This window comes from Sceloporus undulatus, chromosome 6 (assembly GCF_019175285.1).
Source record: "Sceloporus undulatus isolate JIND9_A2432 ecotype Alabama chromosome 6, SceUnd_v1.1, whole genome shotgun sequence".
Taxonomy (NCBI): Eukaryota; Metazoa; Chordata; class Lepidosauria; order Squamata; family Phrynosomatidae; genus Sceloporus; species Sceloporus undulatus.
The window spans coordinates 131777034-131799712 of NC_056527.1; the positions used below are offsets into that span (position 1 = coordinate 131777034).

Here is a 22679-nt window from a genome sequence, read left to right on the forward strand (position 1 = left end):
GCCTGCTACATCCAGGCGTCCGGTTTTCTGGCACATGCGCAGTTCTTGGCAGCGTCTCCCGACCAGTCTTGGTCTCCTTTGGTCTTGTGGTGCTCCTTGTGTGACAATCAAGGCTTTGGAAACAGGGGCTTCTCCCTTCTCTGCTGAATCCTACCCCACATTTAGTAGGCAGCTCTGAATTCTTTGGTGACAGAAGCAGATTGTGCGGCTGCAGAGATATGAAGGGCCCAAAGGAAATTTGATTGCTGATAAAAAGCAAAAAGGTGCTGGGAAATGTTATCTCTCTAAAACAAAATGCCATGGGCGAAATTCTGGGAGATGCTGCCCTTCCCCACCAGTACTGAATTAAGGAAAGTCTCTCCTTTCATTCCCCACCATAAACGTGGAAATGCTAAAAGGCTTTCTGTTGCAAAAGTTGTCTGCTATATCCCTGGGTCACTGTTCCCCTGATGTGGGATTGCTGAACAACTGGGTGCACCTTGCATCATCTCTTTGGATGCAATTGTCCAGTAAAACCGTCTCGGCATTGGAGGACCCACAAACCTCTTGCGTTAGGAATGCAGCCGGTGTGGTTTCCCTCACTGCATTATCTAGCCAGACGTGTTGTGGGCTTTGCTCAGCTTTAATTCTTCTTTTCCAGCCAATGTTGTTTTCTTCCTTTGCTCCTGAGCCTCTCTTTCTCCAGTCTCTCTTAATGAATTTGCCCTACCGTAGACACTCCTGATCGATAACCTCCCGTTTTGACCTTTTCAGTTATAGAAGGTTTTCTTTCCCTCTCCCTGCCCTCCCCCTGACACAGACACACAAAACACCCTCTTCTTCCTGCCACCTTTCACCATGAATTTAAATCTGAGACTGCAGTCCTAATGCATGCTTACTGGACAGTCATCCTTCTTGTACTGAGTGGACTTTTCTTCCCAAGCAAAAGACTCATGGGATGGAATTGCATAGCTGCAATGGGGGCTGTGTTTTTGATTTTCAAGCATTGTACCTTGCATGCCCCTTTCCTCCCATGTGTGGTATATTTTCTTGCATGTTGTGTTTCTTAGGTATCACATATTGTGGTTTTCAATGTGACTTGGCTCCCACTGTTTGGGCTAGATTCTTTATTACTGTGCATTTATTACTCTACATTTTCCCCATTTTACTGAGTTTTCAAAATATGATTACAAAGAAAGGTGGGAAAGGAAATGGTGAAGCAGGAAAGGAAGGGAAAGTATAGAGGATATAAATATGGGCTAGGTGTATGCATTAGTACAAGTGGTCATATTTCCAAAAGACATTGTCTTAAGGCTGGCATCAATAAAATACATTGGCAATCCACTGTAGGAAGACAGGAGAGCAGGACCTTCACTGCTGTGGCACCCATACCCTCCCTTTAAAAGCCCAATTGGTGCCAATGCTGGTGTCCTTCCACTGCCAGGTCAAAATGTGGCTTAATTTAAACTGTACTAACTGGTTTTAAAGTGGTAGGATTCAAAGGTATAGCCATGTTAGTCTGTAAAACCAGTATGTAAATAGCTCTTGTAGCACCATTTAGTCTCAAAGGTGCGACAAGATCTCTTTACCTACTGGTTATAAAGTGTCATGTAGTAAGCGTTTAAAAAGTGTTTAATATGCTTTTACAAAAAATATCTTATTGTTCTAAATTGCTCCAAACAGATTTGAGACCTTCAGATATAAGATGAATAAATAAATAAATTCACCCATAGCTAAAACAGTAAGATCTTCTGACTATTGAATGTTTAATTTTCCAATGTTGGCTACCGGTCTTTTAAGCACAGTCAAAACATGCAGGCTCCAACCATATTGACTCTCGGTTAGATTTGAACTTGCTCATGTTGGAGGGATTTATGTAACTGCAGCTTGACTTTTGAAAGGGTTAGTAATCTATTTCTCTCTTCTTTCCTCCCATCTTCCCCCCCTCCACCTCCTCAGGCCTGTAGATGTGACATGGTTAAGAGTAGATGACGAGATGCCGCAACACATTATAGTGTCAGGATCGAACCTCCATATCGAGAGCCTGAACAAAAGCGACAACGGCACCTACCGCTGCGAGGCTTCCAACGAAGTGGGGACCTCCTTTTCCGATTACATACTTTACGTATACGGTACGTGGGACGAATCATGCCGTCTTTCTGAGCGTCTCTTCCCAAACTGTTGCGGGAAGAGGGGGGCTAGTTGTTGGACCGCAGGGGGAGAGTGAGACTTAAGTGGGCTTTGGGTTCAGGACTGCAGGCTGAGAAGGGTCCCAGCACAGTCTTTTCCCTGGAGGAATAGTTTAAAGAGGAAAACTGAAGGCAGCACAGTGGAAAGATGCCTCTTGCCATTCTCCCACATTGTTACAAAAGGCTTGTTTGGGACGCCAGAGAGGCTGTCAGATGCAATGCGGGTCAGAAACCTCTAGCTGGAGGTGGGAAGATAAGCCTCCTGGAGTCATCCTTTGACAGTCCAGGGCAGCTTCTCTCATATCCCCCCATTTGTATTCTGTCAGTTCCCTTACAGTAACACCCAAAGGAAGAGTGTAGGTTTAGGATTTTTCCCTCTCCTTAGCGAGTTAAATATCTTAAGAGACACATGCACATAATGCAACTCAGTGCATAACCTGGAAGGAAAAAAACCCACCTGCTTATCTTCAGTCACCCTTCAACGTTTGCTACATGGACGTGTTGTGATGTGTACCTGCTTTACTTCTATTTTTACTCTCGCTGCTGTTCCCACCCCCAACATTTTTCCAGAGTTGTGGCATAAACAGCCATAGCTCAGCCTGCTAAAAGCAAAACGAAATATGTGTTTTTCTCCTAAGGACTACCTTACAGAACCTTTTCCTCCTCCAAACCTTGGGAAGACTCTGGTGTTGAAAATGACAGCATTTCCAGTTGGTAGATTGCAGAAGCAGGCAGAGAGGACAGATTAATCCAGACATCAGGAATTTGAGAGCCAGCTGCTTTTCAGAACATTGCGTTCTCACGTCCCCTCCGTTTTGCAGGATTCTGGTTAGGAAGACTTTAGGGGGTGATGTGAAATCTCATGACTGGTGTTAAGGCTTCAAAATACCGAATGGCTGAGATGTTTCCATTGGTTTCTTTCCCATCTAACTCCCCACCACCACTATCACCCACCTGGTCTCTGCAATAGCTGAACATTGTGACTCATATAGTGGTTGATGCCACTCTCCGATCTGCATTTCTCACCCAGTGCAGTATCCCATTTTATTGTGCTGTGCCAATGGTTGTTATGCCTCGACAAGCACTGAGTTCCATCTTCAGTGTTTGGGTGCAGGCATCAAATCGGAAAGTAGCATATTAGATTTTCTTCCTGGGGCCAAAAACACAAAACAAGCTGGTTGCAACTTCCACTCGGAGACAGGATTTCCAAAACCCTCTCTTTACTTGCACAATGTAGACCTTTTTCCTTACTTATTTACCTGCCCAAACCATGCCTTCACTGATATTCAAGTCTTTGAAGCCTGTCATGATGTGGACTAAAAATTCAAGATTCTCTTTCATCATTATTAAGTATTGGGTTTATAGGAAACACCCAAGAAACAAGGAGACACAAATGACAGTCAGGGCTATGCAGATAATTTCTGGCTGCTAAGAGAGCCTCTAGGAATCCCACCCAAAGACATTTCCTTCAGAAGCCTCCATGCCCCTTTTACATGTAACTCAGCTGGCATCACCATCTAAAAGGTTTATTAAAACTTCCAGGACTCACATTAATACATAGGCTTTCAGACTTCCCAAGTTAAACCTAGGCCCATAGTGTATCACCCTATTCTAAAGCAAAATATGAGATAAGGATGACTGAAGAGTGCTTGAGGTAGAAAGAGTGAAGGACCACTACTTGTTAGTAGAGACACACTCTCTCAAAATAACCGCAGGCCAGGAGTTCACAAAGCATGACCCACAAACTATATGTTTCCCCAAGTATCTAAAAATTTCCCCCAAATACCCTGCGGGGCATATTCACCACCCCCCCCCCCCCCCCCAGGATATTTTAGGTCCAGGAGAGGCCTTTCTCTTACAATAAGAAGTAGATAGGAAATGACTTCCAGTTATTTCCTATTGCTAAAATTGGCCAAAACGTGGCAAAGATGTCCCTCACATCTCCTACAGGATGTTTGGGGTCAACCAACATCATGATGATGATGATGATGGTGATGGTGATGGTGATGCAACCCTCCAAGATCTCCTTGGAGCTCTCTATTCTATTCTTAGAGCAGTTGCCTATGTGCTGTAATTGACCAAGATCCATTTGTGTGCATCCTAATAGATGCATAGGGCCACCAATCAATTACCAGTCGATCTTCCCAGCCGGATCCTGGCCCCTAACCTTCCTGTATACACCTCTCCTTCCTCACAGGAGAAGCTTCACCATTGTATTTCACTGAAATAAAACCATGCTTCCATGGATGGACCATCCGTGAATGTGGTGATGCTCCAGGCGTTCTAGAAGTTAAAAGAAAACACTGATAGCGGAAGGGAGCCCATGTTTACCTTCCCTGGTTCCTCATAGGACCCATTCGCTCTTCTCTGGAGCAGAGTTGCATAGTTTACCTGCTTGGCCAAAATGCCAAGCAAAAAAGACAAATCTATTCCTGCCTGTACCAGTTTGCAGCAGGAACGTCTCAGGGGAGATGTGCTGTCAGTGGTGACTGACATGCCTCGCAGGTCTGGCAAGTTTAGATGACTGTCATTCCTGTAAGGAGGAGGAAGAAGAAGCTGAAAAATTTAGATGGTTCACAATCCTGGCCTAAGGCGTGCTAGTCACCGGACCACACATCTCAACGTTGCCTGGCTCAGTATTTGCTATTTCTGTTCAAGCTCTGGAAGGTTACTTTTATGGACTACAGCAGCTGGCTAGAGGCAGTTCTTGGATTTGGGAGCCGAAAAGGGACTTTTCTGAGCTCTACAGCCCATCATGCCCCCTTTCCCTGGCCCATGGATTAAGTAGAAGTCTTTCAATATAAAGATATTCCAGCTTTACAGGGCTGGTTCCTTTCAGCCTATTGACATCTGTCCCAAAGCCTATGTGATGTAGTTGGCCAGAATGACGATGGAAAGTCAGGATATCCAACACCATTTTTCATATGCTAACTTTGGGTCAGAATGTGAGTTGGGTCTTGCTTATGGCAGTGCTGCTCAATGTGGTGGTCCATTGACTGGAGTCCAACCGTAAGCCATAAGCCACCAGTTCCTGGAAAGTCTCCAGGAAAAGAAGAAACAACTGTAGTCAATTGGCACAAATATGGCACCCATTCCTGGCACATTGGACAAAAACAAATGGTCCGCTCCCGACATCAGATAGCTTAATAAGTAGTAGTGGCTTGTGCATCCTCTTCTGTTGGATGTCATGTGGGAAATAGGTAGAATCTGGTGTTTGAACAAAAGAAAGAAGAACTTGCCTTGCAAAATCTAGTCCCAGTGTTAAATAGGGGTTGACCCCTGGTTTCATGCCATGCTGTTGAGTTCTCTGGAGGAATCCAGCTGAGCTATCTGGGCTACTCCTTTGATCACGCAGTGCTTGGAAAAGTTGCCTTTCTACTCACAACAACTCAGAAGTTGTTGCCTTCCTGCACAACAGCTCAAAAGTTACCTTTTTGGACTTGCCTGGCCAGCTGTCCAAAGAAGGAACCTTTCCAAGCTCTGGATTCTTACTCACTGTTGCACAAACTTTTTGTGCCTGAAAGTGGTTCTGAAAGAGAGTGACAGACTCCGTCAACAACCACTCTTCCTCCTCCTCTTCTTCCTCCCCTTCTGCAATAGTTAGTTCCTTTTTTGACTGTTAAAAGCAAGCCAAGCTGATAACCCAGAATCCCCCACTGGGGTCAGCCTCCACTTGGTGCAGACGCCGCAAGTGCATCTGCAAAACTTCGCCGTTCCCTGGGAAATGCAGCGCGCCCAGGTGATGGCTCCCGTCTCCCGGGGAAGTTGTGCCAAACACAATAAAGGTGAAGCACATAATTAAAGTTTTGGAGGTATTAATTAGGAAATCTGAGAGCTCACTTTGAGATAAAAGAGTAGCAGATGTGTCAGTGATGATGAGAAGTTTGACATGCTCGAGATAAAATTTAAAATCAAAAGCCTCCGAACCGTTTCATGCTCCATTATTGCAGATTCATTCCTGAGTTCAAAGTCTGGTGCTCTACTTTACACATTCAGTTTGATCATTTGAGCACTGATATATTTTGGGGAGGGAGAGAGTTTCCTTCCCATATTTCTTCTCTCTATCCCTAATAACGTCCTTCTTTTTTATATGAATTTGTGATGCTGTCTGTTCTTTATACATATTTGATGCTCCTTAAGATTGTTTGCTGTTGCCTTTTACAGGTCAAGCATCTTCTAGTCCAGGGTATTATTTATTTATTTATTTATTTTAAAGGCCCAAAAAAAGAAAGGGGAGAAAAGAGCAATCCCCTTCATCTTTATCTGTTGAGGCCGTCAGGAGGATGTGATATATTAAACCGGAGCAAAATGTCTGAGCCCTGGCAGAACATTAATATTTATAAGTCACAAAGACATTGACTTTATTTTAAAAGAAATCTCACTAAAATCTTCCATGCATCCAACTTGATATTTAGTCGTGACATTCTCGTTCCCTTTTGTATTTATTACTGGCTTAGAAGTAGTTTTATACCCTGCTGGGATGTATTGATGGAGGGGAGAATAATAAAGTTAACTGCTCTGGAAAAAAGGCGGCGAGAAATTCCGGGGGGGGGGGGGGGACGTACTCATCTGCTGTTGATATTTAGCCTGTTAAGCACAGCGGGGTCCCTCCCAGCCCCTAATTTTTCAGATATATATATATAGAGAGAGAGAGAGCACCATAAGGAAGACAAAGCACTATTGTGGGTCTTATATGTTGCAAACTGTCCCCCTTTGCCATAGAAAAAAACATGCAGTTCGTTTGTTTGTTTTGGGAAGATTTTATCTTTATCTTTATTTTTTTTCCTTGCAGGCTTTTCCTATTCCATCCCATGCGCTTGCATCTCTTTGACTAATTTTTACGCTGCCTCTCTGTGTCCTCTTTGTTTGTGGGATGGGGAGGATTCGTGGCTGGACATCGCTCAAGCTCAATAAATTCTAGAAATGGCTGAGATTCCAGACCCAGATTTGGCCTTAACTTCTTCCTCCTCCTCCTCCAAAATCTAAGGTCTATCACTGAATCTGGGGCATATAACCACCACCACCCCTTTGTTTTGCTTCTTGGTTAATTTATTGACCGGTTTTTGCCAACCTGCTCATTTCTTTTAATTTGCTTATTTTGTTTTCTGTTTCTTTTTGTTTTGTTTTATATTTTTATCTAGATCCCCCCACAACTCTCCCTCCACCCACAACAACCACCATCACTACCATCCCTACCACCACCACCACCAACACTGCCGCAGGTATGGTAACTTGCATAAACCATAGAGTAAAGACTTAATAATATGTGTTAATTTTTATGTATAAATGGGACGGCGGGAGAGGGAGGAGAAGTGCAGAGAGAAAAGGGAAGAAACCCCCAACCCGTTATTTATCCCATTTCTTCTTGAGTTCTTTCGCCTTTCTGTTTCGCCAACAGCATGATGCTCCCAGAAGGGGTCAAGGGTGCTAATCCCCCGCAAGGATGCCCCTACCACTAACTTGTAGGGGAGTAAATACGGTCGGCCCTCCTTATCCATGGCTTGAAAATATATATTCCAAATAGCAAACTTTGATTTTCTATTTCATATAAAGGACACCATTTTGCCTTGCCATTATATCTAATGGGACCAGAGCATCCACGGATTTTGTTATCCATTTGGGATCCTGCAACCAAAGCCCAGCAGATAACAAGGTCCCACTGGTTTTGTGCCAAAAATAATAATAAATTTTTGTGTACTCCAAGTGAAAAATTTCCGTGCTAGAAATGCATTTTTGTGTGAAGAAAAAACTGTTTCTAGAGGGATTGCACAAAGGAATTGGTACAAAATTGTTGGGTTTGGTGTGATAAACATTAATTTTGTACCAAATTCCCCTACATGGGGTTTCTAGAAACTTTTTTTTCCACGTGAAAAATGTGGGGTTTGTGCAAAACCTCATTTTTGACTAAAGCACTTTCATGTACAGTATTTCTGCACAGAATAATTTCCCAAAACGCTTCAAGGTGTGCAAATACCAGGCAAAAAATAAAAAATATATAGTGAGTTATCATCCAATAATGGAGATGCTCTATTTTTTAAAAATCCACTTTAATCCCTCCAATCAAAGGAGTCCCTAAGTGACACTTCCCCAAATGAGATGCAGCTTCAGTTCAAATTGCTCCCTTTAAAGGTGCCAAATCTTCCTTTTGGACTTTGAGGGGTGTAACTGTGGTCCTCTTTCTCCATACCAAAGACACGTTTTGGTTTTCCATTACTGTAAACTACCTCAGTGTCCTGCAGCCTCGAGCCACGACAACACCTCTTTTTTTGTGATGCTTTCTAAAACTAGGTCCCTCCGAATGTTAAATCCTTTCCCCCAACTTCCAGTTCCCACTCCTGAGCCAAAGTGCCTCACATACACTCCACAACAATCCTTCCTTTCTTTTATCATGAGCTCATTGCTTCCTCCAATACCCCGATAACCTTCTTCCTCCAATGATAACCAGTCACCAAATCCATCCTCCATTGTCATCTCCATCCCCTGGTTGCTTCCATTGACAGTCTTCTCTCCCTCCTGCACCAACGTTGTTATTTTTCTCCTTTTGATTTAAAAAGAGGTGCCAACTACTGAGAAGTGCTACTCTTTCTTCCTAAGCAACCTGTGATCCTGGTTATGATTCCCCCCCCCCCTCACCTTTTGCTGATAACATGGCAGTCAACATTCGCTGCTTTGACACTCAAGGTGTGTCTTTTGCGCCCGGTTTGGTTCCTGTCCTTGGACTCGTGCCTTTGTTTTGCTTTTTTCTGATATTTGGAGTTAATGATCTGTGCAAATAACAGAAACCTTTCTTTCCAGCGTGCCTTAACAATCGCTTCCCATTGTGCTGTCTAGCTTTTCGCCTCGTGACATTTTTCTCCTTCCAGGATCTTAAGAAATCGGAAGGTCTCCAGGTCCCTGTGCATTCTCTGATTTACTCCAACGACAGTATTACTGGATGGGTGCGCCATCCCAGTTGCTAACACCTCTTCCATGTGATTTCTGGTGCTTCATGGGGACAGACCCCAGTTTAGCACCCACGCATGCCCAACCAAGCCCTTCCAGGAGCAGAGTAAGGTCCCAGATATGGGGAAACCAGAGGGGTCAGTTAGAACAGGGATTTAAGGAGCAAGGACTTCTGGATTATTATTCCCATTCTCTTGTCCCAGATGCAGGCAGTGTGCAGGGCTTGGAGCTATCACAACGAAGATTGTAGCTCCCAAAAAGCATAGCTGGGGCAAAGACATTGCTTTACAATCCCTTGCAGATGTACAGAGCAGCTACTCTTTTCCCCTGGCCCCTCCTCAAAGCTCTCTTATCATTATTACAGAGTCTATATAAATAAATGTTATTGTTGTTATAGTGGGCACTTGGTATCCTCTGGGGTTTGGTTCCAGGACCCCTTGTGTAAAATGGTGTCCCTTATATAAAATGGCAAAACCAAGGTTTGCAATTTGGAATTTATATTTTGTTGGAATATCCACCAATATATCCATGATTTGAAAATATTCCATATATATATATATTCCAACAAACATACCTTGATTTTGCCAATTTGTATAAGGGACACCATTTTACTATGCCTTTGTCTATAATGGGACTTGAGCATCCATGAATTTTGGTATCCACAGGGGGTTCTGGAACCAAACCCCAGTGGATACCAAGGGCCTACTGTAATAATAATAGTAATAATACTCCATTATATATAATGGGACTTGAGTATCCATGGATTTTGGTATCCATGGGGAGTCCTGGAACCAAACCCCAGTGGATACCAAGGGCCCCTGTACAATCATTTATTTCTATAGGGCCATCAACTTAAGTGGTGCTTTGCAAATCAAAGGATGACCGAACAACCCCTTACCATTGAATTAAGACAGGACACCAAAAGAAAAAGGGTTGGCAGCTTGAGAGGGGATTAAGTCCAGCTGATACTGCCTCTTCTCCTCTCCCTCTCTTTCAGTGGGTTTTCTGGCCATGACCTTCCTGTTTGTCACTGACCGCCAGGAGATCGTCTTCCTTGTGGGGCTGTGGGGCTGTATTGCTGCCCATAATGGTGTGCGTCACCATTTTCTGATATTTTCCCCACTGATCCAAAGGAAGGGTCTAACTTTGGAGGGGAGAAGAGGCAATAGGATGCCTTTTGCGTATTAAAAGGATTGTAACCCAAGTGGGAGTTGGCCAGTAAGTCCAACGGCTCTTGGATCTCAGAGCCTGAAAGGTTAAGAGGGAAGGAAGCGTACAGGATTGTGGGGAGGGATTCTGTCCCTTATTTGGAGAAAAGAAGCAATGATACCTCGCCCAGCGGCGTGGTTTTGTCTAGTGGGGTTCAGAGAGGGTAAGGGGTCATTTATACACATATACTGTACATTGAGTGTTGCACCCATCTTGCTGCCCAGGAACTTGATCCATCCCTCTCTGCTTGCTTTGGTCTTGGTTGCTGTTTCTTCCTAATTGAATCAGGTTTTTTCTTTATGCCTCCTCTGTGCTGATTCTGTGGGTTTTTAATTTCACTAGGTTTCCCTCTGGGTACTCCTAACTTAGTTTGTGTGTGTATATCTATTTATTTTTATTTTTATAGAAGAACATTCATACACACACACACACACACACACAGAGTATATATCAACAGTCTAACCCCCTTGCCCTAGCTTAATTTTGTTGCAGGAAATGTTGCTGAGAAGCGGTAATCTTCCTCGCCGCAGGTTGTGTGTCCTCCGTCTCCTCCTTTTCTTTCCATGTCCCTCTGTCTATTACCTGTAGCCACAACCAGGAGACCAACAAGTCCCTTTATAGTGAAAAAGCCTTCTGGGGGAATTTTCTGTTCTTTCTGTACCTTCATGGGAATGACAGTCCCATATTCTCAGGTCCCCCCTTAACCTTGTCTGGATGGATGACTGTCTGTCTTTCTAATCTCCTGCGTCAATCGATTATGCATAAATTTGCACATATGCACATTTTAGTAAGCATTTGTGTTTAAATGTGTGTATTTGTTGTTGTTTTTTTTTGGGGGGGGGGAATATGCTGCCTAACTAATGGAGGAGACCTTGTCAGTCGCTTAAAGGCATTGTCAATGCCGGTCGTTCGGTTAAAGTGTTTCCTATGAGTGAGCTGCAGATATATTGCACACGTCAGAGGGCCCTAATGCTATTCTAGCCAAGACCCTTTCAGTGCAACGGTCCAGAATCTCAGGTAAGTCATCAAAGCAATTTCTTTGTTGAATTGGGTGGCACATGGGGATGGGATACCCTCCGGGGAAAAGGCAGGGAGTCCGGCAGGGGGGATATAATCATTTATTTATTGATTGATTTGGGGTATAAATACTCTAAATAAATAAATAATTACATCAGTGGCAGACCGTTGTGGAGGGTCCCCCCTTCCGGACCTCCTGCCTTTTCCCCAGAGGATATCCCATCCCCATGTGCCACCCATCTGCTAGCTCTTTTGCGCATCCCTCCCTTTGGCTTTTCCCAAGGCCCTTGCCGGTAACAAACGATCTGGCACCGAGGCGTAGTTAAGCTGAGATTGCTACTGGAACAACTTTGTCAAATCCCCTTTTTTGATGGATGGGATCTTGCCGCGTTGCTATGTCTTAGCAGACAAGCTGTGTATGTATTTATCTTATCCTGAAGGCTTGATTCCTCCCCACGTGGAATTTAACTTAGGCTCTCTCTCTCTCTTCAAACAGAGGAAAGGTTAGGGAAGGGAACGTCGTCTCCCGTCTCCTTTTTTCTTTTTATGCCAGAGATCGGGGCGCCCGCTTAAATTTGCCTTGTATATTACTGCCTGACAAATGGGCACAGAAAATGAATTTCCATCCTCTCGCCGCTGCCTTCTGTAGTGCTTTAGAGCCACCCATTAGCCTTAAAAGCTTCAGCAGCCAAACACCAGTGATTAAATGCCGGTATAAAACTCCAGGAATGTATTTTCTTCCTTCCGTGCGAAAGGTTTGTGTAACCGAAAACCATTCTCCAAATGAAATTAGCATAATTACCAACGTTTTTATGCAGTCGTCATGAGGAAAAATGCTTCCCTAAAAGCCTGAAGGGGCAACAGATCATTTCTGTTGTTCTTCTTACCCACCCAGCCTCCCGCCCAGGGAGCCACCTGCTTTTTGATGGTCTTAAAAAAGGAAAAGCAAAAGAGTATTATTATTATTATTATTATTATTATTATTATTATTATTATCTAGCAAAGAAGCCTGTAAGACCCAGTGGTTGGAAATCTGAATGAGAGACTCACATTCAGATTTCCATTTTAGGCTCTACTTTTGAGTCCTATAGCTAACTTCAGTGAAGTTTCTCACTTTTCCCATTAAGGCTGCCAATAATGCAGAGAAACAAGGAAACCAGAAGCCATTAAATGTTCACTACTGATTTTGAGATAGTTCTTTTATTTATTTTTTTCAACACTATGAGTTTTAGGGCAAAGGCGGTTGTCTTCCAACTTCTTTGTAAGGTGGCCTCCAGGACAAGTAATTGACCATTTTGGAGGGTTAGAAAGATAGGGGTCCAAGTCCAAGGGGGCTTGAGAGTCACAAAAAAATCAGCCTCAAGGGTCCTGTCTTGTCCTTTTCGATCCATGGCTCACAAATCTCTAGCAGACCCTTGCCATAGCCCCCAAAGGCGCAAGATGGTGGTCTCTTGACCATTCATCCATCCAACAGCAGAAGTGCCAACTTATCAACCCTGGACATATTTCTTCAGACTTAACGCTGGTTCATTCCAACCCCAGAAATACCTCAAATGTGAAATGAAGCAGTTAGCTTCCCCTTTGGGCACTAAGGCTGCATTTCCCAGAATGGCTACGATTTCATGAATCGATGTTCGAAAAAGTGAATTTTCAAAGCACTGATTTTTTCTCCCCCCACGTTGAATTTAAAGGCCCTTAAACACTACAAAGGTACAGTTTCGTGATTCCACTTCGGCTTCCATGGTTCCATTTTCTGACAACCTGGGTTTTTAGTTTATCAAAGGGGACATTTATTTATTTATTTATTTATTTATTTAAAATGTTAATTACATTTTCAGACAAAACAGACATACAATTAATTAAAATTACTAATAAACATATATACATATCAGACGAACAAGAAAAAAGCCCAATAAAGTTTAACATCATACGCTTTTAAAAGACTTTGGGAGACCTACTCTTCACCGATTCCTAAATTCATTATCGTTTCTGTATATCCTCTTTCAAATTAAATTTCGTAAGCTGTTTACCCTTCCCTGTTTCTACAGCTTTGTCTTATATTTATAATACAACTTAAATCATATCATAAATTCTTACAACATTTATCTCGTATATAGACGGGTCATTCCCCCATTTCTTCTATATATGTGTGTGTGTGTGCATTTTTGCCTACTTATTTGTCTTAGCTTTCTTTAGTTCTTCATTTTCTAGCATATCCAACAATTTAGTAATCCATAAGTCAGTTTGTATTTCTTTTTTTACTTTCCAGTATCTCGCATATACCAACATCGAAGAGGTCATTTAGACTTCTTAGCCAGAGAGCAGCTCTGTTGCCTTGCAAACTACAAGCCCCACAATCCCACAGGATGCACGCATGGCAGCTAAAGTGTGAACAGTGCCACAATTGTGTCTTGTGAAATGACCCTAAGAGTGGTCTTTTTTCGTGGTTCTCTGAGCATGCCTCTGCCACCACGAATTGCCCTGATGAGAGATTGGTTTCCCAACGTTTCCGAGGATGGCTCCTCTGAGAGACCTCCCTGCCATCTGTGCTGATATCCCAATCCTGCTGCCAGCAAGTTGCCCCTCTCCTATCCCCCTTTCTCAAAAAAAGACCCTTTTAGATCCCTTTAAAATGTCCTTCTAGCTTTGTTAATTGAGATGTGCGCAACGATACAGCGGAGCATGCTGCATCATTTAAATTGCCCCTGGAGCTTTCTCTTGGAATACTCAGTTTGGACAGCTGTTATTTCCTCGGAGATAATTAAAAAGTCCTTAATATTTGTGTTTTATAATGAAAGCCCTTCTTCTCTTTGGGGCCCAGGACAATTGTGTATGTGTGTATCTGCTTGTATATATTTAGTTCCTTCCCGCTTCTCCCCCTTCTTTAGGCGATGGACCAATTTTTCTTTTGCTCAAGTGCTCTAGTAATTATTTAGGTGCATTACATAGACTTGTAGCCTTCTCTGCAGCTGGGTCTTGCTTGGCTCTTGGTTTCCATGCTAATGGAAGGAAGGATATCATCAGCATCTTTGCAAAGAATCCTTCATGTTATCACTGACAAATTGGATCTTGCTTGGCTTTGTGGTCCTGTTAGGTCTTTGGAGTCATCAGACGCATCCTCATCACCTCTCCAAAACATTCATACCAAAGCTTCGACTTGTTATCTCCATATGTTGCCTTTCTCTAAGACAACTGTTTTCTAACACAAGCTTTCAAAGTCAGGTGGAGCAATATGAAGGCAGCAAGAAAATTAAGGAAGAAGTCATGCTGGACCTTCTCTTTGAATTCAAGGGGGGGAGATCCTTCAGAGATCTTGCAGAACTGCAGTAGAGTAGATCCAAACACAGAGGAGTACCAATTTACCTAATGCACATTTAGTACATAGAATTCACTTTCTTAGATCTCTTTTAAAGGGAGAGTTTGCACAAATTCTTGTAATAGGACTATCCAGAGTGTCGGAAAGTTCCTTTACGGTTTTTCTTCCATCTGGAATACCCTGCTCAGCATGGCCAAAGTTGGTTGTGGAAGTCAGGGAGACTGACTTCAAAAGAGTACAGTTTTCTGCCCAGGTTTTGGGTCTATCCCTGAGCAGCTGTCATGGTGTCAATATGGCAACGTGGTTTAGAGTAGTCCAAGTGCCATCGAATACAAGTTGTTGAGCATAAAGAGACAGGGTTCTTGCTTGCTTTTTGGGAGCGCCAATTTGGCTATGATAGCAATGCTAGAAGAGAACCTGATCTTAGAGATATAAACTTGGGACATTTCGCTAGAGACCCTCAGAGAGCAAAATCTGGATGTCTTTCAAATCAAATGAGTGCCAGACCATTGAGAATGGTCTGTTCCATCTATAACAAATCCCATGACTATTGAGCCAAGGCTTATCAGAGGCCAAAACATCCCCATGCTGCTTAAGAAAAGCCACCCTTCGATTGAGCTCTTTCAATTATCTGCAGTAGAGGAGAGAGGAATCCTGTTAGTTGTAACAAGATCTTGCTCCGGCACACACTCTTCTATTAGTCATGTTGATTCAAAAAGCTTGTTTTATCATCAAGGAAGGACAAATAGGTTTGAGATTCTCTTTCAGCATGTCTGCACTACATGCATTAAATGGGCTTAAATGTCCAGGGTTCTCCCTGGAGAAACTCATCTCTCTTTTTTCCCCTTTCCTCCACCCTTTTGGGAATGTCAGAAGCAACGATCTCCGATTCTTGTTGCAATAAACACGTAGCCGTGGCCTACACACATCACTAAGGCAGGTGTCAGGTGGCCAGGAGCGCATCACAGGCTGGTGCCAAAGGAGTTACTCCTCCTAACCTTCAGTCCCCACAAATTATTTATTGCATCATCTTGGCTTTCTGTGGAGGCTTCCTTGTGTCCCTGGGAAAATGTCAAGTTAATTTAGAGTTGACGTTGCGCTCTCCTGACATTTTCATCCACTGTGGCCACATTAAAATGGAAGAAGAAGGGAGGAGGCGAGAGCCTCCACACCTCGAAAGAAATAACTTACAAGGGGCTTAGGCTTTTGCTACGGTCAGTCGCTGACTGCCCAGGGTGTGTTTTGGCTTGATGGTTATGAAATCAAGTCTGCGCTCTGAAGGTCTACTATAGCGCAATAGAAGGGAAATTCTTGAACCAAAGGGAACGATGTTGAGATAATAGGAAAGCTAATAGTTAAGTGGTCTTTCAATCAATCAGTGGTCTTTAGTGGTCTGAAGAATGTCTGTGATGTGGGGGTTTTTGCTCCCTGGACAGCCATAAAAAGCAATGTCCCATTTAAATTATGAAGTTGAAGGTTTTTATGGTTGGCATCCATAGTTTTTTGTGGGTTTTTCAAGCTATGTGGCCATGTTCTAGAAGAGTTTGTTTCTGACGTTTCGCCAGCATCTATGGTTGGCATCCTCAGAGAATGCTGGCATGTAAGAGAATGGGATACACACACACACACACATGGAGAGAGAGAATATACACACACATACTTATACACACACACACACTGTGTTAGGAGGAATGATTTCCATGTTTTTCAGAATGCACAGGGAGGCCATTGAAATCCACAAACACCTGGACAACTTCAGCAGGAAAGAAGAAAACTTAAAGCTAGCAAAATTTGGCTCCCAGTCCTGAAAAACACCAAAAGCAAGACCCAAAAAATGCAAATGAAAACCAGCCAGGATCAGGGGGTTTTCCCAGCAAACAATGGTTCTTTAATTAAACAGACTCTGCATATCCTCCAACCGGGAGACCTTGCCATTCAAAAACAGAAGAAGATACAGATTAACATGGAAATCACTCCTCCCAACCCAGGGTCCCACTCTCTTCCATTCCAGCATTCTCTGAAGATGCCATCCACTGATGCTGGTGAAACGTCAGGAATAAACTCCTCTAGAACATGGCCACATAGCCTGAAAAACCCACAGAAAAACTACAAATTTAAATTGCTTTCTGGCCAACTTGCTCAAGAAGCACTACTGGACCCATATACCCTCTTGGACTCCTTTTAACATCACAGGTGCACTGGCTCATCTGACCCACACACACAGGCTCCCCAAACCATTCATTCAGCAACACATCCGGACTTGGTGAGAAAACAAAATTGCCATGCTGTTGTGTAACTCCAGATGATCACATCGGAGGTGTGCAAATCGGACATTCTGAGAGGGAATCGCCTGACATTTGATGACAGTCACTTTCTGTTTTCCATAACACAAGTCTCCAGGTGTGTTTCTGGCTTCTTCCAGGAGCGTGTTGAGAGAGTCCAGAGGGCCTGAATGGAAAGGCCAGCCTGGAGAGAGCTGTGTGGAGTGAAGCATTAAATCTCAGCCCAATATGCAGTGCCACGCTTCAAAAAATAATTTTCCATGCTACACAAAACTACTAAACGGACCCTGATTATTTTTGTGAAACATCTGGTCTGCAAATGAAGTGATCTCGTGGGTGTAGTACAAGCAGGACGCTCGGCAGAAAGCTTTCGGCGGCTCTCAGAGTTGCCGCTTTGCAAAGCGCGTTTCTGGCAGCGCACAAATCAAGTCCTCTGCCATCCTTCCTTCTAGAGCAGCTTTGAAGACCAGAGGAAGAGCCCCCCTTCTATTTAAATACAACTCTTACATCTCCCTTTCCCATACTCTCTTTGTTTTGCAAATTGTGTCATTCTCCAGTTTAAATGAAATGTAATGCAGACACGGGGAGATTAGGTCAGTGGGGATGAAGTACAAGATTTTGACCATATTTTGCTTTTTGAAACCCATAAAAATTTTGAAATGCAGCCTGTCCACCCCCATGCACTGCTCCTGAGCATCCCAGTTGCATTTGGAAAGCTAGGGGATATTGGGCTCAGCAGTTCAGCCCCAAATAAGGACTCTTCCATGCCAAATGGCCCAGTTTCCTTTTCCTATGCTTATGACGACTGGTGTGACCAGACTGCCTTGTGCCACCATCTCAGGTAGGTGATCCATGCGCAAAGAGATTTGGCACCGAGGGCAATGCTATTTCTCCAAAGAATAACAGTTGATTGCTTAGTTTTGTGGACTGGCAGGAGCCAGCTGCAGAGGCTTAAGTTTGCAAAGCAAAATTAGGTGTTTGGGGCTGGGGGAGTGGGTTGGTTTGTTTTATTTTTGTCCTTGGATTTTCATTTTCATTTTCATTTATGGAGACCATTCTGTTAGAGACTGCGGACTAATTTTAGGGATTAGCTTTTAAAAACTCCAGTCTGTTGCACTCAACAAACAATTTTAAGTTGGAGAGGAGCCATCTGAACAGATTAGAAGGCGCCACGGAGGGGTTTGCATGCCACTGTTTCAACCAAGTGTTACCCAGCTGTCTTGCAGGATGCAGGTTGTATATCCGTGTGTGTGTGTGTGTGTGTGTGTGTGTGTGTGTGCGCACGCACATATGCTTGCATGTGTGTTGATTTATTGATTTAGGCCAGAATTTGATTGGTGCACTAGGTGAGCTGTGTCTGTTAAGTTAGTGGTTGCACTTTTACAAAGGGAACTAAGGCAGAGTGGGTTCCCTTGTCAGGAGAAAAAGCCTGATGGCTCGATTCAAAGGCTAATGGCTGGGACCACTGTTTCTCTGGTGCATTTTTTCTCTTGCTTCTGTGCCAGAGCAATTGCAGTAGAGTTAAGCACCCAACTCTTAATTGAACAGCGTCCAAAGTCAGAGACAATGTCAGACTCCCTTGCCTTCCCTCCATCAGTGGCATCTTCATGTTCCATACCTTGATGGAGACAATGTATTTGATCCTTCAGGTATTGTGTCTTTCTCTGGTGGAAATATTGATCTGGGGCAGAGTATTAGGAGGATTGGATGGCTGGAACACTGATGTTCACTTTCACACCCAAAAGATTTTATTTAGCATCAGGCAGCATTGGGTCATTCTGTGTTGTTAAATCATCTTGTGCCAATAGCGTTATGGAACAGATTTTTACTTTTTCTCTCCCTTCTTTCCTTTCCCTCTCTTGGACCCCTCTGTCATTGACAAAACTTCCACAAACTCAAAAATTTCTGGCAGATCATTTTAAAAAAATCTATTTCTTGGAGATCTTAGACGTGTGGATGCGTGCTGATCCTCTTTTCATAATTTGGTTGCAGCAAGGTCATTATTCTAAGTGTACCTTTTGTCTTTGAAAAAATGAAGCCATTTGTTCTAGGGCATCACTGTCAAAGTGCCTTAAAGTGTTTTCCACCCAAAAGAAAACCCAACCCACCACCCCTCCAAAACCCTCACTCATGTTCACAAGTGGCACGGCTAAATCACGAAGCCCTTGAGGAGGAGGAGGATGGTGGTGGTAGAGACTGAGTTGGACTTTGAAGTGATGCAGCTCTTAACCCGCAACTGCTCTGTTTCCGGCCGCGACCATCCAGCCCATCTGCTAATCATAACTTTGCCATTCCAGCTGCAGCCAACATGATGTTGTTTGACACTGAATATTTGTTTGCCTTTTAACTGCTTGACAACTTTGTGTTTTTGTTTCGTTTTGTTTGTCCGTTTACTTGCTGATCTCTGTCCCTGAGTGGGAAAAGCGAGCTGCACTGTGCAACCAGAACAATGTTCCTTGACTAATCCTCTTTTTCCAGCGCACGAACAGAAGTGGTTCTGCCAGCAGAGTTTCATTTCCAAAACAGAAGCGTGCACAACTCTCCCTTCCCCATCTCACCCCAAAAAAGAGAACCCCAGATCAGTGAAAAATTCAGGAGTCAATGCAACATCTAGTTGGTTTAATAATGATCTCCGGTCCCGCCATGCACATATGTGAAATGATGCTTGAAGAGGGGCCATCCTTAGGCCTCAGTTTTTCTTTCACTACACTTGTGCACTTTTGGTACTATAACTTTGCCAAAACTCCCAGCATAGGAGCAAATACTGGATGCATCTGAACTGAACATTTTGCAAATAGGAAGCCTGTCTGTGTTGAAACGGAGGATAAGACATGCCAGAGGTGTACTGCTGCTGGGGAAAAAATCATGATAAAAGTGCTTGTTTCTGTTGTGCCAGGCTCCCCTTATTCAATATTTTAAAATGTGTCGGTCCGTAAGTATTGGGTATTTTCCCCCCATGTGGGTAATATACATGTATTTGCTTATTTTGTCTTGCCCTTTGCTCTGGAAAAAATTAAATGTACACTTTCCCGTGTTCAACCTCAAAAAGCAAACCTTCCCTTCCTTCCTATTAAGTGGGACGTTTGGCCCCCTCTGAATTCAGAGGGCAGCGTGGAGAAATTCCTCCATGGACCAGTCTCCAGTTATAGCAAAGCTCAAGTTCTAGGATAGTTTATTAACTGAGTTGTCTGTTCCGGAGCCTTGCATGCAGGTATGCATTCATTCGTTGAAACATTGCCTGTGCCGAACCAAATCCAGACCACTCAAACCTTCCCTTGAGGTCACTGGTTCTGCAGAACTCCATACCACCTTCCCAGCAAAAAAGACTTGTTTTGTTGCAACCTTTATACCAGAGGAGGACAACTGTTGGGGGTTTGGGGCTCACATGAACCCCCATTGAGACTTTAGAGGACCATAGCCATTTTTTAGGTCAAAGAGAAACTATTTTTGCAAAAGGAAATGACCTTATGGATCTCTTCTTACTTTTAATAAAAAGGCTTGCTAGAGGTGTTTTGAGGGAGGGAGGAGTGCCGCAAAAAAAAGCCCTGGCATACTGATCTTTGCTCACCCTTGCTATGCGCCAACCCTGATGGCATGCAATTACAGACCTTCATAGTCTACTGGTATAGAAATGGGATAGCTGATGTAGTTCGTAGCACAATAACCCCAAATTCCTTGGATTCTGACATGGTTGTCTAAACAGGAGAAAGCTAAGCTGGTCTGCATGGGAAATATGGGTGTCATGAGTGAAGTGTTCTTAAAGCCAGATGGAGTCCTAACAGACATCCAAGGTATACTCTTTTGGGGAGTAAACTGTCCATGCCTGGTGCAATATTAGGGCTGCAAATCCAAGGTTCATGAAGATGGTAAAGGACATCTCCTTTGCTAGCCGGATGCAGAGAACAGAGCCAGCTTGAGGATCATTTTCCGGCTTCTGCATCGTAATAAGACAAATCCCAGCCAGAGTAGGTTTAGCAGCCCATTATCACTGGACTTTCCGTGCCTTGTGGCTTACACCCTTAATTTATTGTTGAATAAAAAGACTGTAAAAAAAAAATCACCAGAGCAGTCATGCTGTTCTCTTTTGCCAGCTGCATTCCTAGCAACAGGGAACGTGTGAAACACTTTTTGGAATCACTAGAAATGGGGATATTTTATTTTATTTTTTCCCAAGAGCGGGGCTTCCATTTTTTTGCAAAGATGGAGTGTCCTTGTCTGTCTGTCTGTCTGTCTTTCTCGACGGCTTCTGCATGGCTTGCCAAAGAAGGCAAGGCATCATTCCTCTTGCAAACCTGCTTTACGCCGTGAACGCAGCAGCGCTGGGGGCATCCATCCCTGACTCTAGCCATTGTGGGCATTTCCCAGGAAGACATGGATGCAGAATGCCTCGTGACATCCACCGGTGTCCCCCACTGCATGGGCAAGAGGGGGAATGGAGCTGGGGAACCAAAGCAGCCAAGCACCAAGGAGGAGGCGCATTTGGCAAAGGCAATGTTTGAATGGATGAAAGCTTCTCTGGGGCTTACTTTCATAGTCTGGAGCCCTATTCCTGTCCTGGTGAGCCCTTTTTCCAGGCCGCTCTGGTGTCCCCCCCCCCCACTTTGCATGTCCCCCTAACTCTTGACCCCCCGAAAACATCACTGTTGGCGAAATCTCCAGGGCGCTAAAGCAAACAGGGTCCCCCGCCCTCCCCTCGGTTTCCCCCCTCCAGGCTCACAGCTTTTAAGCTCAAGGCATGTCTCTTTAAAAACAGTGCAACTCACTTCAAATGCTTTTTGCCTTTCATTTTATTATTGCTTGTCACGCAATGTTCTTTGAAAGCTTGCTCATATATTATCTGTTCCATTTTTTTTCCATTTCCCTTTTTTTGCATGCTGTCCCTCCTGTCTCTTCCTTTCCTCCAAACCTCTGTTCCCGTGTGTAGACACAACGGCGGAGACAGAACCGGCAGTTCACGGTTGGTATTGCATTCCTGTTTTATCTTTTCTCTCAGCAGCGCTGAGTGGCAAAGCAAGCCTTGGGAGGAAACCATGGAAGGGTTGGGTTGGGATGGGGAAAATGCAGAGGTGGGAGGAGAAGGGAAGGTAATATTTGGGCAGAACCACATTTCAAGTGGACTGATCCACTCTGTAAGCCACAGCTTTGGAAGGGTGCCTCGCCTTCTCATTTCTGTTCCAAATCCTGCAAACTCTTAGTAATGCAGCTGGGGGAGTTCCCCTAACTCTAGCCAAAAGAGCAGGTATGGATGAATCATGGCTGGGGTTTAGCAATCCTTGTTTCTGCCAGTGAACACTGTGAGGAAGTGTATCTTTCAAAACCTTGGCTTGGATGCAACACTCAGCAAGCGCAGGAGGACCGGTTGAGTGATTTAAAAGGATGCAAATAACCTAGATGAGGTTTCCAATTGTTAAAAGGCCGTGCAAGAAGGACATAGTCTTGGTAGGCAAGTCTGTGCAATTTAAACAGTTCCCACAAAAGTCATTCTCAGAAATGTAACACACTCAGAGCAGCACAGTTACAGTGCCATTGTCTCCAAAGACCAGAGTCTAGTGCTTTCCTTGCATATTTGAGGAATATACAAGAAAGGCACCAGACTCCGGTCTTTGGAGACATCGGCACAGAGGGATCTTTCTGGCGTCATAGGTCACCAGTCAGTCTTTCATTAGCAGGCAGCCAAAGTCACACTCAAAGCAACACAACCCCAGGCTATGGCCAGAACAGATGAGGAAGATAGCCCCACTCATC

General features: G+C 43.9%; 1 protein-coding gene across 9 annotated transcripts in view; it reads left to right on the forward strand.

The window, feature by feature from the left end:
- Nucleotides 1-22679, forward strand: part of CADM1 (cell adhesion molecule 1) — a 277005-nt gene that overhangs the window by 229340 nt on the left and 24986 nt on the right. For 5 of the 9 annotated variants that reach the window (XM_042470968.1, XM_042470970.1, XM_042470967.1 and 2 more), the window contains exons 7-9: nucleotides 1939-2111; nucleotides 7310-7390; nucleotides 21859-21891. In XM_042470968.1, the coding sequence (XP_042326902.1) occupies nucleotides 1939-2111; nucleotides 7310-7390; nucleotides 21859-21891 (287 nt within the window). The remainder of the gene's footprint in view (nucleotides 1-1938; nucleotides 2112-7309; nucleotides 7391-21858; nucleotides 21892-22679) is intronic. The other 4 variants (XM_042470971.1, XM_042470972.1, XM_042470973.1 and 1 more) reach the window with 2 other exon arrangements.